The 14,067-nt window shown below is 45.4% G+C and overlaps 1 protein-coding gene across 2 annotated transcripts in view; it reads left to right on the top strand.

Moving 5' to 3' along the window:
* Positions 1-14,067, top strand: part of adgrb3 (adhesion G protein-coupled receptor B3) — a 128,675-nt gene that overhangs the window by 99,195 nt on the left and 15,413 nt on the right. For both annotated transcript variants that reach the window (XM_035529943.1, XM_035529944.1), the window contains 3 exons: positions 1,109-1,235; positions 2,452-2,555; positions 2,710-2,812. In XM_035529943.1, coding sequence (XP_035385836.1) covers positions 1,109-1,235; positions 2,452-2,555; positions 2,710-2,812 — 334 coding nt within the window. The remainder of the gene's footprint in view (positions 1-1,108; positions 1,236-2,451; positions 2,556-2,709; positions 2,813-14,067) is intronic.

Raw genomic sequence — 14,067 nt, 5'->3', positions numbered from 1 at the left:
GAGCACTTTGTTTACGCTAGTTAAAGGGTTGCTGATCTCAATATTTGACTCAGCACACCAGCAAACGGCGATTAATTAAATCGCGAGGAGGCTTGAAGAATGACAAGGGTTCCTGAAGCATCACGCTAAAGGGAATGCGAGTTTGTTGTAACATGTAACTACTTAAATGATGTCTGGCGTCTTCTCGCAATCGTCCATTGCCATATCAGAACGAAAAAAAAAACACGTAAGGGTAATAGCGGAGAGGTGTTTTCTTTCTCTTTGCTTGCCAGAGAGAGGAAAACGGGTTACTACCATCCAGTCATTTTCACGGGGTGGATAACGGTGCCGCTTAGAATTAATTTTTATGTTTACGTCTCAGACAAAATACAAAGCATTTCACTAAATGCCTAAATAGGCAAAGCCGTTAGTTAATTTCAAGATAACTGCCTGGTTGCGTTGAAGTAACATTAAATACGGAATTGTTTCTTCTCTCGCGTTGTGCGCGACTAGCCCTCCCCCCCTCCGTCTGTACCAGCGAGAGGAAACACAGTATCAATCTGATGCCGTCCACCGTTTCCAGGGTGAAAATCTCCCCCAGGAAGCATCCAAAACCTGCTAATTAGAATAGCTAGGGAAAAGCTCAACCGGCAGGGAGAGGTAAAGGAAACGAGATCAGAAGGAGAAATTTAAAAAAATGTAAAAAAAGACGAAAAACGTCAAGGAAAACACGGAGCCGCTCTCCGGTTTCGCCCGAAGAAATCCCAGTAAAGATCCCGTTCTGTTCCGTCTACCGCGAGGCATTTTCTTTTCCATTTAGCGTGTTTAAGGGCGAGTGCTGCTATGAGGACGGCGTATGGAGGAATTTAATCAATCAGCACCAGCAGCGCCTGGACAGCTCCACGTTCACCATTCGCAATGCCGTTTCTGTCGAACTAAATGCTCTGCACTGAAACGTGTGGCGCTTTGACTTTTTTCGTCTTTTTTCCCCCTCGATACCGGGGCATACACAGATTAGATACCGCATTGTTTGGAATCTAGACAGACAGACGGCTTTCCAAAAAAAAAAAAAAAGCCTCGCTGAACAGAGTCACAGCCAGAATTAATGTTATCTTTCCTCTTCTTGTAGGAACGATTCTTGGGGAACCTGGTCCTCCAAAGAATGTAAAACCGTGCTTACCGATGCATCCCATACAAAATGCTTATGTGATCGCGTATCTACCTTCGCCATTTTGGCTCAACAACCTAGAGAAATAGTAAGTATTCTGTTTCCCTTTTCCTCTAAAGATTTAAACGTACTCTGCATCAGAACGTGGCGGTAGTGGTTTTGGATTTAATATATTTTTTGCGTTCTAGTTGTAGTATTAATTCTGATAGCGATCTACCTGCGTTTCATATGAGAGAGTGTGTGTGCGTACATATGTATGTGTGAGAGCGAGAGACGCTCGTGTGCTTTACCGGTATCTAATGTTTTACCATAAAACATACCAGAAAGGGTTCTTAAATATTTCATCGGTTTTTATCTTATCAAACAATCCAATTGAAACAATTAATCCAATTGCGGTGGTGTGTCATACATGTATTGGGGCACATACAGTTCATTTGCATGTTTTTTGGTTGTTTATTTGTTTGTGTTTGTTGTCCTGTTTCTGAGTTGTTTCTCTCGATTGTAGTTTTACATCATATATTTAAAAATATCAACATGTATATTTATATATCAAAAAACCTGTGTGTGAATGATACTGCTTTCCATGTCTCTGTAATGCACACAGGGCCAAAGTTTGAGAACTTCCATCATTGCAGTGCAGTGCCAATATGTCAGAATGACTTGTGACTTCTGGAAGTAGAGAGAGAGAGAGAGAGAGAGAGAGAGAGAGAGAGAGAGAGAGAGAGAGAGCGAGCGAGCGAGAGAGACAGGAGGTGGCTTGGTTCTGGAAAAAGGTCGTAAATAAAGGGAGGCAGGCGCGAGATAAAGTGATGAAGGTTGTTTTGAGGCCTTTGGCACCGAGCAGTGCTGCCGCACAACCCAAAGCCACAAATTGAGATGCCAGATAGCAGTGACATATTGACGTGAGGCGCAAATCCCATGCTAGGCTGCTAGCTTGCTCATCCATGGGAGGAAAGTTCCATTTGCCCCAAGCTCATTGCATCACAGCGACTGCTGTTCTACTTCAGGGGGCCTCGTCAGCAAATTCAGCTGGGCTGTTGGGCATCCAACTTCCCGTTTGGGGAATCTGGGTCCCCAGCTCTGCCGCCGAGGCGCATCTAATGTCCGAGTGGCGGAGCCGGCCCCGTTCCATCGCGCTCCAAAGGAACGGATGTAAAAGTCTGCATCCTGGTCGTTATCCTCACAATAAGTGGCCAGGCAGGGGACCGGGGATAAAACTGGGGTCACCAACCCATTGTAAAATGCATCATTCTCCACAACTTTGAGGCAGTTCAAATCCTGAATGTCTTATGTCTCATTTCCAGACTATGGAGTACTCAGGGGTTCCATCGGTGACACTGATCGTTGGCTGTGGCCTCTCCTGCCTAGCTTTGATCACCCTGGCGGTGGTGTACGCTATACTATGGAGGTGAGTTCTTTTTTTTTTTTTTATAAATTTGAGTCAGCACTTCGGAATGATAATCCTGATTTCTGCAGTCTGTTGGTATTGATCAGGCAAATATTTACATTCATGTCTATGGCGACACATGGCGGAAATGAGCTTTTCTTTTCCTATATCCCAGGTACATACGTTCTGAGAGGTCGATCATTCTGATCAACTTCTGCCTTTCAATCATCTGCTCCAACATCCTGATCCTGGTGGGGCAGACGCAGACCCATAACGCGGTAAAAAATTTCGTTCACTCATTAAAAAATGGAAGTGACGTCCTTTCACCAAATTCACAGCCGCAGCACGACATCCACATTGTCTAGAATCAATATCGTCTAAAAAGCATGATGATTCTTCATTGCATCATTTCCTCTTTCTTTCTATTACCAATGACATTACAGTCTAGTCCAGTCTAACTTTGCTTGGATAGAGATGCCGCTCGAGTGCTGACATAAAACATTTATCATGATATCATTTGACGTCAGAGCACCTTTTTTTCTATCAGTTTTGTTTTTTAATTTTTTTTTAGAAAATCCCAAAAGTCATTTGCTGGCTTAGCTTTGTGTCTGTTTATTTGTGCTATTGGTCATAGTTGCTGCTCTGTCCCATACTGTTTCTTGTTTATCGTACAGAGATACGGCTGCTCCGATTAGCTTTGGTGCAACAGATCCCCTCCAATCCTCTCGCTAATCTCTGAAAACGAAAGCATTGTGACACTCCAAACAAGTCAAACTGGGCGCCCCAGTTTTCCCTGCAATGACCTACCTTCATATCCAGATGTTAGAGCTATGGCTAGGCACTATGCATGGCATAATACGCGTGTCCTACTATGCTAACTACGGGGCAATGCAAAAAAGCTCAGGTTGGCGAATCCGTCTGAGGAAACTCTTTGTTTTAAGTCCTACCTTCATTGCCCTTCTCACAACTTCTTCCCACCTTCTGAGAAAATGTGGTTAGGAGATGAGTATGGAGTTGTTTGCCCATTTGGCTTTTGCCTGTGTTTGTAATGTGTTCAGTCAAGTACAGCAAGGTCATAGTGGATATCACTCTAATGCCTCATGCGCGCTTGTCTAATTTTTTCTTCTTTTTTTTTTTTGAAGGGCATTTTTTAGAATCTTCCTAAGCTTGCCATCTACTAAAAGGAAAAGCAGAAAGATTTAAAGGCATGAAGTGGTGTCTAAGTGAAATCAAAAGCACGTTTCGCAACTGTCAATCGGTTCGTCCAGATTTGTTTCTCCAACGTTATCGTTTGTATCCAGTGTTTGCGTAGCCTTGTCATCCTGCTCCTGTCTCCCTTGGTGAAGGTTGATGTACAGCTCTGTGAAATATCAGCGTTATTTTGAGTGATAGGGGCATCCTCGGAGTTCTTGGCCACTGTGTGATCTAAAGACCAAGCCTAATGGACCCATTAGCTGAGACGTTAACCAAACCTGAATCCATATGGCCTTCGAAGTAGCAGCATATGTTCGCAGTTCGCATAAACACTGAAGACTTTTCACATAGCAAATTTACTGGAGGAACTTTAGAATGTTAGACTTGATGCATGCAGTCAATAGTTTGTCATATTTTAGTCGATGAACCTTTTTCCGTGCATGGGATACAGGCAGTTTTAACATTTGCATTTCAACTACTGACTGTGGCTTGCGTTGAATGACTCACCTGTCTCATGATGGCTACCAAACTTGGATTGTGACAGCTAACATGCGCTTCTTTAGCAACATGTAGCAGCATCCACTCGCAGAGCTTTGCAGAGATGTTGAGTGCACTTGGAGGTGAGCGCTAACTGCCCAGTCCTTTATACATGATGTAACATTCAACCAACATCTCTGAGTCAATAGGGAGACTCTTGTGGACTTGTGGCCAGGGTATGGCTTGGAAGCAAACTCAGAACATTTACACGTACGCCATCTGTCAGAGGCTCTTGTCTAGAGAGATGTACATATCTAGCAGTATGACAGTACATGCACTTCCTGGGAATTGAACCCACAACCTTGGTGTTACTAGGAGCTCCATCTGAGAGTGCAACTGCTAGGATTTCTCATTATTGATAAGTTGGTATCATAATAATAATTATTAATAATAATAATAATAATTTATATGCACCTGTCAAGATGCCTAGGGACACTGTACAAGAAAAAAAAAACATAAAGCGCAAAAAGAAGAAGATTTGAGCATGTGTTAAAAGCATCACTAAAATGAAATCCATTTGAATTTGGTATGCTCTAAAGCATTGTCAGTTTGTTAGGTTTTGTGTACCAGTGCTCACTGAGAACAGGGAGATTATTAAGCCTCACAGAGAAAAGACGACGTGCCGAATCTGGACTGTGTTAAAGTGTTTCTGCAGACGTGGTGCTGTATTCCATAAGAGTTCACAGTCCAAATGGTCCGGTTATGTAACATGCTTTCTGTAAAATACAGAACCCACTTTTTCTTCTTCAGAGATTTGGGTTCTCTTGTGAAAGAATGGCAGCAGGGAGAGGTGCATCTCCTTAAATGTCAGGTTTCGGTGTGAAGAAGGTTCCAAAAGGCCATCTGCCTAAGGGCGGCTCATAGTTTTGTTTTTTATTTTGTTGTTTTGGATTTTTTTAACGAAAGAAGGGGCCATTTTCGTACCAAGCGCATCGAACCTGACAGTGTATTAAAGTTCTGGGTTTAATTCGAAATTCATTATTTTTTTTGGGGGGGGGGGGCACAATTCGAGCGAGAAAATCAGTAACAGGTACAAATGGGACAGTGCATTCGTCGAGAAATGGAAAAAGGGGGGAAAAAACCTGCAAATTCATGAGGACAGAAGAACGAAGATAAATGATTTGCTTATTCATAAAGAACACCGCGCCACTATTCACGTTCGAGTAATCAAATCCAAACAACGTTGGTTCCCTCCCATCTTACAGGCTGTTGGTCGTCAGTGCCATTTCTGTCCTCGAGTCGTAAAGGAGAACGTTGTTATCAGCAGAACAGAACTGCTCATAAGAGACTGTTTTCTGATTGCTGCCCACATAGATTGTGAGTGAGTCAACACTGTTACAGGAATGACACATTGCTTTGGCACACATGCATTCTCTCCTTTTCCTTTCTTTCCATTTCTTTCTCTCTCTCTCTCTCTCTCTCTCTTTCTCTTTTTTTTAAAGGGCTTCTCCATGGGCGCCAATGGACGAGTAGCCATTTTGGTTCTATGTTTTTGCCCAGTCACAGAGAGACGTGTTCAGTTCTAATATCCGAACATTAAAAAATGGAGGACAAAGTATCCAACAGGAAATTTTCTCCTTTTTGCAGCGATGGCGCGGAGAATTGTGGCGTTTCTTTTTTACCTCCTAACCTTGAGCATGGCCATTAGTGACATTATTGATATGACATTGCTTAACGTCATGCTAGGATACCTGTTTGCCTCAGAGAGGCAACCGCAATGAATACTGATATTTTGAGTTTAGAGAAAACCTTTAGGCTATGTTACACTTCCAGCAGGACACCGTGTGTACCCTGTTCCACTGGGTATAAAATATGTCTGTCTGTCGGCGTCATACACCATAACACCAACAGACACTACAAACCCATCAGGGTATGTCAAGGATTCTTTAGTACAGACAGACACAGCTTTCAAATTCGTCATTCTCTAGTTTGGAGGGGGAGGAGCAGTTATCATTACAACATCTGACATGCACTCTTATCCAGAGTTCCTTACATATTTATCAAGATGACAGTCCGTCTGCTTCATGAGGACTGAACCCCTTACCCTGGTGATATTAGCACCACGTATCGCCCGCTCTGCCGGGCGAGCTATAGGAACTTTTCTCAGTTACCACAAATGAGCTTCATCATGCCGATCCTCTTCATCGTTCTGGTGTGTCTCTGCTGTGGATCATTGGGGGGGGGGGGGGGTCGTTTGTAGCAACTGACATTGCTCTCCAGGGCAGGCTGTGTTTCAGGCCTCGGGCCTCCGCGAATGCTGTGAACACTGTGATGGGCTGTCAGTGGCGGTCCTGACATCCCGCCAGTTCATGGTGGGCAACATTGCGGCACCGAGTCATCGCCGCTACGGCGCAAATGATACATTCACATCGCCCAGCCCCAGCTAACCCCCCCATGTTGCGGGGAATATTTATGGAGGAAATGCATAAACATCTATGCTGGGTGTTTTTCTGGAATTTTTTAGAAATAGCACAGGATGTCTCTCCAGATGTGTGAGAGAGAATTTTATTCGAGGCATCAAAAAATGCCGGCGTGGACCACACAGCGTCCTTCTGGGCGATCGCTCTCCACTCTGCCGGCTAACAGCTGGGGACGGTGTGCAAACACGGCTTAGCAGGCCTCTCCAGCGCAGAGCTCGCGGCGAGCTTGAATGAATTAGGACCGAGAGGCTCAGCGCTGGCCCGCGCTGTCTCCATGGCGCTGTAGCCAAGGCTGCCGAGGCGTTGCATTTATTATTAGCTCTCTGTCGTTTTATCTCCCTCTCTCATTCTCTCTCTCTCTCTCTGTTTCTTTCTCTCTCTCTCGCTCTTTCAACACAGTGCCACTGAAATATGTCAAGCCAGTGTTTGTGCACAGAACAGAGAGGTGCAGAATTTAGAGATGGAATGCCATGGGCAGGCTTTACAGGGCAAAGGCAGGGGCCAGCGATTTCTGTGGAAGGTACGATTCAGAGTCAGTGGGAGATGGAGAATGCCTCCATCTACTGCGTTTTATTGTTACCATAAATAATCAAATGGCAGCACGTGTATCTCTTTAAGAATGCTGAATTATTGGAAACCAATAGCCATCAATATTTTTAATAGCAAAGCAATCCATTTGTGCTCTAAAAGATATTGATGGCATGAAGAAAATAATAGAATAAATGCAGTATAAACGACCTAACTGCAGCAGTTTGTACCTTTTAACCCACTTCATGGAGTGAGATGGGAAAATATTGTTTGAGGACTAAAACCTTTGAGCTTCCTGTATATTGTCAATCTGAAAAAAACAAACGTGACATGAAACTAAAACCCATATGCCCTTGGCAAAGAGATTTTGAAGGTTTTTAAAACAAATCTACAAGTCTTATTAATTTCATTAGCACCCTGAATGGGACTATGGGAACTGTAAATGACTTGGCATTCTGCTGCCGGTCCGTTACAGCTAAGGGTTACAGATCAATTAAAAATGGCCTTTCCTTAAATGATGTTAAGTACTGGTTTCCTGTATGGTCTGGCCTCATCAAATCAAATTGAAAAATAATCAAATTACATATCCGCCGTTGTTCATGAAAGCTATGGAGCGTGGCATGAAGCAAGGAGCACATGGAAGCACAAAGCCTAAGCCTTGGATTGAAGGAGGAACTTGTCACAAGATCTGGTTTGAAACCAGAGGTGTAAGAGGTGTAAGAGGTGTCTCCATAGGCATTAGATGTTTTGATGTTTACGAAGGTCACACCGGCAATGACACCTCTTTCCAAAGGTTGCGGTTCTGCAACCTTCAGCGCACAAACAAACTGTGCAATCCAACCTAAATTATCCTTTTAAACTCGTCACATTATGAATCAAGCGGCTCGGTCTCTGCGTCCCCCTCTGCGTCCCCCTGGTTCGTTTTTGGGAGCCTTCAGAAGGTGCCCTGCGCGTTAGAGGTCGGCAGTCTGCCACGCTGTCATTCCAGCTGACAGCCGTTCACGTCCACGGACTGTGAAACATCCCCGAGAGAAGAACTCTGTCTTTTCAGCCTCGGCTAAATCGTCTCCTCGCCGGAACACGGGCACGGTGTGCGTCAAACCTGGCAGGTCCTTAACAGAAAGTTTCACTGGTCCTTCCGAATTTTTTTACGCACGCGCACTCGCCTGAAGGATACCGGGTGTGGGCAGATTCAGGGACCATTGACTTTCCGTGCGCTGTGACTTTTCTGGGATTGTCAGCAAAATGGAAGAGAATGGGACATCTTAATCCACTTCACTCTCGTTATAAAACAGTTCCGTCAGCACGTTGAAACCCATAATGATCTGTTCCTTGATCATATATACACTTGTAGCGATAACATAGGGAACGCGTGAAACATTTAGCAAACCATTCCTTATGGATGCTAAATATCGATAGGGCACTATTTGTGATGGCAAATAAGTGTGTATCTTATAGGTACATATCTTATTGGCTTATCTGTAGGTACTGAGCCATCAGTTATGCTACTCGCATTAATCTGATTTATTTGTTTGAATAAAGGTCAAAACTTTTCTTTGGCTTTTACGGAACGTGGCACTTCAGTTTAACAGCCTCTTCACCTCTTTTTTTTTTTAGTTTCGCAAGTTCTTGTAAAATATACTTACTCTACACCTCCCTCCCCTTCACACACACACACACACACACACACACACACACACACACACACACACAACATGTTTGCGCACCTAGACAGGATCAGTTTGATGTCCGGCAGTAAAAGCGAATCAGTTATTTTATAGTGAGCTGAAAAGGCACATTAATACTTAAAACTGACTGCCGTTCCTTGTTCTGAGAATTCATCTAGCCTGACTAATAATGAATTATATTGAGAATTGTAAAGTTGTTTCTTCTTCTCTGCTCACCTGTCACGTGCCTCCTCCGTTTGGTGTTCGGTGTTTCTTGCTGGGCATGAGTCTTTATTAATTATTTGTAAGGGTAAGAGTTTCGCCTTGGCCCTGGCTGTCTCGCTGAGTGGTGGGCAGGGACCGTTCTTGTCATAAAGGACCGGAAAAATGAACGTTAATAAGGAGAAAGAGACTCATGTCAAAACAACGGTCGACAGAGCGCCAGCCAAAGTACAGTGTGCGTTTCAAGGGCAGAGAGGGTATGCACGTCATATTAACCGAAGACGGAAAAAAAAAAAGCCCTCGCAACAGCCCCGAGAAGCGAGTAAGCGCTCGTTGAACTGAGGCATTCCGGAGCTGGAAGGGCGTATACGGATCAGGTTTGAGCGGCTGGGTGGGGTTGTTAATTGGAGAAGCATTTCCTGGAGCCATCCCAGGTGAGTTAAGTAGGAACACGAAACGTCACACCCGCACCCTCTCGGACTCCCTCCTCCGCCGCAACCCCCTACCTGTGCCACGCTTTGGGGGCCCGCTAACTGAGGGGCACACTAACTGGGGTCACCTGTCCCTGATCACCTACTCATTCACACATGCTTTCTACACCTTGCCATAGACGGCGATCAGAAAGTCCGGCCACACCGCCGCAGGGGGCCCTCGGCTGCCGTGTATCCACTGTGAATTCCGCTGTAATCCCGGCCTAATTCCCTTGCGGTATCCGATTGGCCCGTTCGTTAAGCTGTTTAAATATCCAGCTCACCTGTTTTGGGGGTGGCAGGTTTGTTTTCTGAAGTTAAGACTGCTTTCGTCTCCGTGACCACTCTCAGTTGTCAGGGCCCAGTGATGATTCACGTCAGCCTTCTGAAAGGCATCGTCTTAGCAGGTCGACTCCTCGGACGGTGCAGTTAGACAGTAATTCATGGCACTCCGCAAGCGCAAATGTATCACAGTATGCAACCTCCCATAAAATGCACTTACTGCCGTTTCAGGGTCTGGCCTTTAGTGAGAAGGTGACTTTGTCTCTCCTCTCCTTCATAAAAAGGCATTAATTGAACAGTTCTTAAAAGAGAACACGGAGCTTAGCAGAGCTCTGAGCACAGGCCCTCGAATCAAAGACTTAATGCTGATCAGATAACACGAGCTCTTAGTCGACATCGCTAAATGGCAGGTTAAGCTTGTGATCTAGACAGAGTACAGTTCAATTAAGCCGCTCAGCATTTCTTTCGCTTCATACTTTAATGAGCTCAGGATTTTGTGCGTGCGTCTGTGTGTGTGTGTGTGTGTGTGTGTGTGTGTATGGTATGGCTCTCTCTCTCTCTCTCTCTCTCTCTGTCTCTCTCTCTCTCTCTCTCTTTCTCTCTCTGTATGTATATATATGTATATATGTATGTGTGTGTACATATGTGTGTGTGTGTGTGTGTGTGTGTAAGTCTATATTTCAAATAAGGTAAACAGGAATTCATCTTGTATTCATCTTGTATTGTATAGCTGTGCATGAGCTGTATTATTTTGGCAACCTAATAGCTCATTCCCTGCGAGAGGCATTCGTGACAGTTCTGACAGCCCAACAAGAACACTGGGATGGCTGTGGATATCGTCTCCGGCTTTGTTTATGAAAATGGAGAGGTCCAAAGGTTCTGTGAGCGACGATGTTACATAAGGTGTACCGCTATCCCAGTGTGCTCGGGTCCTGCCTGCTGAAGGCCAGAGCAGAGAGATCTTCTGAAGCTATCCCCTCCTATTCCCCATCGTGTTTCTGGCTGACGCCGAACAACCGAACACAAAACTAGTATCCAGTCTACGTGAGGCTCAGGTCGAACCGTGCTGCTTGTTCACACACCTCTTTCTCGTTCCCACACACCTGACTCCTGACCGCGTTTTTCATAAATCTTTGATCGTCTGGATCAAGTGCGTTAGAGCAGAGAAGATGAAACGTGCAGTGTGTGCAGTTTACAGAGCATCAGACTTTTATGTGATTCTTATTCGTTTGTGAAATGCGGATTTTATTTAATTTTCGGTGCCAGACACAAGACTGTGGGCTTTCATTTAAATTTTTCTTTTGCTATGTGCGAGTCGTTTGTTCGTACACCACAAGTGGAGCGACCCGCTTAATCACCAAAGCGATTCGCCGTTGTCCTGCTGTCGAAGCTCTGGCGTGCCACGCCGCCTTGCTCCAGGACCGGGCTCAAGGTCCATGTGCTTCACACTAGGCCACATAATGACGGTAATTACTGGTGGGGAAGAAAGCAAGAATTACATACTCTGGACCGCACGCAGCGTGACGCCACGCGGCGAAACCAGCAGCAGTGGGCGGGACTCTGGTCGAGCCGATGACGGACGGGACGGACCCACCTCCGAGGGAAGGTCATGACAGTCTGGTTCAGAGACAGCTCGAGTGACTTCAGCGCAAAGTTGTTTGTTTGTTTTGTTTTGTTTTTGTTGTTTTTTTGTTTGTTTTTTGCTTAGCTTGCTGGAGAGACCTTCTTCCATGTATCTAAAAGCTTTTGTAGATGTAAGGTGGAAAAGATTTGGCTTGCACGGCAGTGCCTCCTCGCCGAGAGGAAGGCAGGAAACAAGACGCTCCCTTGACGGTGGATAAAAAGGCTCAGTGTTTCGAGGTTTAGTGTCACTGCTGTCTGAACCTGACGCGCACGGATAATAGAACAGGCCTCTGTTGTTCTTCGTTGTGTTATTTCTTGCAGGTTTTAGTGGCCATTTGCATGCACATACAAACGCAATTCGCCGACATCAGCCTTATAACCAAACGAGCTTTTCCGGCCCCTCTTTCCCTATTCATCAGACGGTCTGAATCTCTGCTATTGAGCGAGCTTCCGCTCACTGGCCACCCCCACCCCACCCCCTCCCCCGCACCCCCCTACGTCAGCCGCCGTCGGACTTTAGCCGCGCTCCCAAACTCGGTGCCTCTGTTGCCATGGATACAGACATGGTGGGCTCAACATCATCCAGCAATTTGCCTTTGTAAAGGGCAGTGTGCACTCTGGATTTCAGAGGAGGCTTTGGTGCCAGAACACCCTTCCCCCAATAGCACCACCCACCCACCCACCTCCCCCTTCCGCTGTATTTACTTGTGCCCACACGCACACAAGTGTTTTATGCGTTCCCCACTTATTGTGTGTGTGTGTGTGTGTGTGTGTGTGTGTGTGTGTGTGTGTGTGTGTGTGGTGTTATTTACTGTGTGACTTCACATAACCACCTCTTCTTCTTCAGTGCAATTTCATAACCCAGTCCCATTTTCCATGGTTGACCCCCCCCCCAAAGCCCCTTGTCAACTTTCCTGGCCTCAACTGGCTCAGAGCAATAATTCACCCTTAAAGGTGAAAAAAAAGGGCGTGTTGGAGAAGGCCACGCACGCTGACACATTGAGCTTTGCTCTGCTTCTAACCACATTATAGCTCGCTGGCTGCAGGCCCGCCCTTGCATGTCCAGACCGGCGTGTGTGTGCCGTGTGTACGCAGAGAGCAGCTTTCCAGTCCACGCCAAGGATTTGTGCGGAGAAGCAAAGGTACAGGAGCTTGCCACGCCCACCTGGGCACGTAACGGTTGTGGGTGCGCACGCGCGCTCACCCCTGCGACCGTGAGCTACGACCCCGTGCCCGGTCCCGCACGCGCTGCACCATCACGTGGGCAGTTTCTCTTGTTTGGCTCTGCTGTAATTGGCCTTCTCTAGGCAGGCATCTGTCATATCGTAACACTCGCCGTGTGCAGGATGCGCTGCGCAGCGCTCCGTCAGCTCCGTAACGGGAGCACCAAAGCCCTCCTGCACCTTCAAAAATATCAAACTGACCTTACTGTCATTTTTGTATTTTTGGGTTTTTTTCTCGAAAGCAGCGCAAACCAAACACACCGTTAATTGCTGCTTACGGCAGGAATTTAAAAAAAAAAAATTTGGCGGGATTAGTAAGGAATGGGCTGCTATAGTTCTGCCATCTGTAATTACCGAAAGACCATATGGCAGCGAGGTGCTGGGGTGCGTAACGCACTGTGAGCTGGACCCTTCAGAGCATGCTGCCACAAGCACAACACTGGTAGGACTCTGCCCGTCACAGAAGCAAAACACGCAAACAGGACGTTCGCGTTCACCGTTCATTCTTATGCAACATAAGTTTAAACAAGAAGAAAAAACTTTTTTTTGCTTTTTTTTTTTTTTTAAGACTAGCACATGCTAAATAATATCTTTATTTTGCTCCTACGACGGGTTTCTTGTTATCATGTATTAACACACTGGCTTCAACTCCTGCTGCGGTTCTCTTGAAATGATTTCAATTTTCTTTTGTCGGACTTCAGACTAAAAGACGTCCAAGCGCTGGAGGAAAATATATAAATAATGTTGTGGTTATTCAAGCCTTTTTTGCCCACCATAATTAAACTTGATGCGTGCGTTTTATCATCTTTGCCGTCACAGAGAGAGGCTTTCGAAAAAGTTGCCGACAGCATATAATCTTTTCTCGCTTCCTTTTGCTGTTTGTGCACATTCCTTCCTGTGGTACTATAGTCATTGCAAGGTGTACCGTATGTGGTACTGTACAGTACGTTGTGTGGTACAGGCGTTCTTTGCAGATTTGATTTGAACATGCAGGGGAACTTAATTGGACAAATATAATTGGCCTTTGATGTAGGATTAAAACAAAGTAGCACACACACACACACACACACACACACACACAAAAAGACCATGGTCATAATTTTTAGTTATCTCAAAAGATATGACTATAGATGAGTGATATTAAACGATAGTATTTCATTCAGAGCAGCCTAACCAAGCACATTTTAATCTGAATTCTTTTTAAAAAGACCACAAAACTTGCGTTCCAGCACTCAGGAGCTAGCGGAGAGTGCGTTCACCACCTAAGCTGTAAGTGATCCAAGGACTTAGCAATGTGCTTGCCACAGATGAGTAGACTGCTCAGAATGGTCGAGTGTATTATTTTTGTAAACATAAGACACCGAATG

The sequence above is a fragment of the Electrophorus electricus genome, chromosome 9 (assembly GCF_013358815.1).
Source record: "Electrophorus electricus isolate fEleEle1 chromosome 9, fEleEle1.pri, whole genome shotgun sequence".
Lineage (NCBI taxonomy): Eukaryota > Metazoa > Chordata > Actinopteri > Gymnotiformes > Gymnotidae > Electrophorus > Electrophorus electricus.
This window is presented reverse-complemented; position numbering and strand designations above follow the sequence as displayed.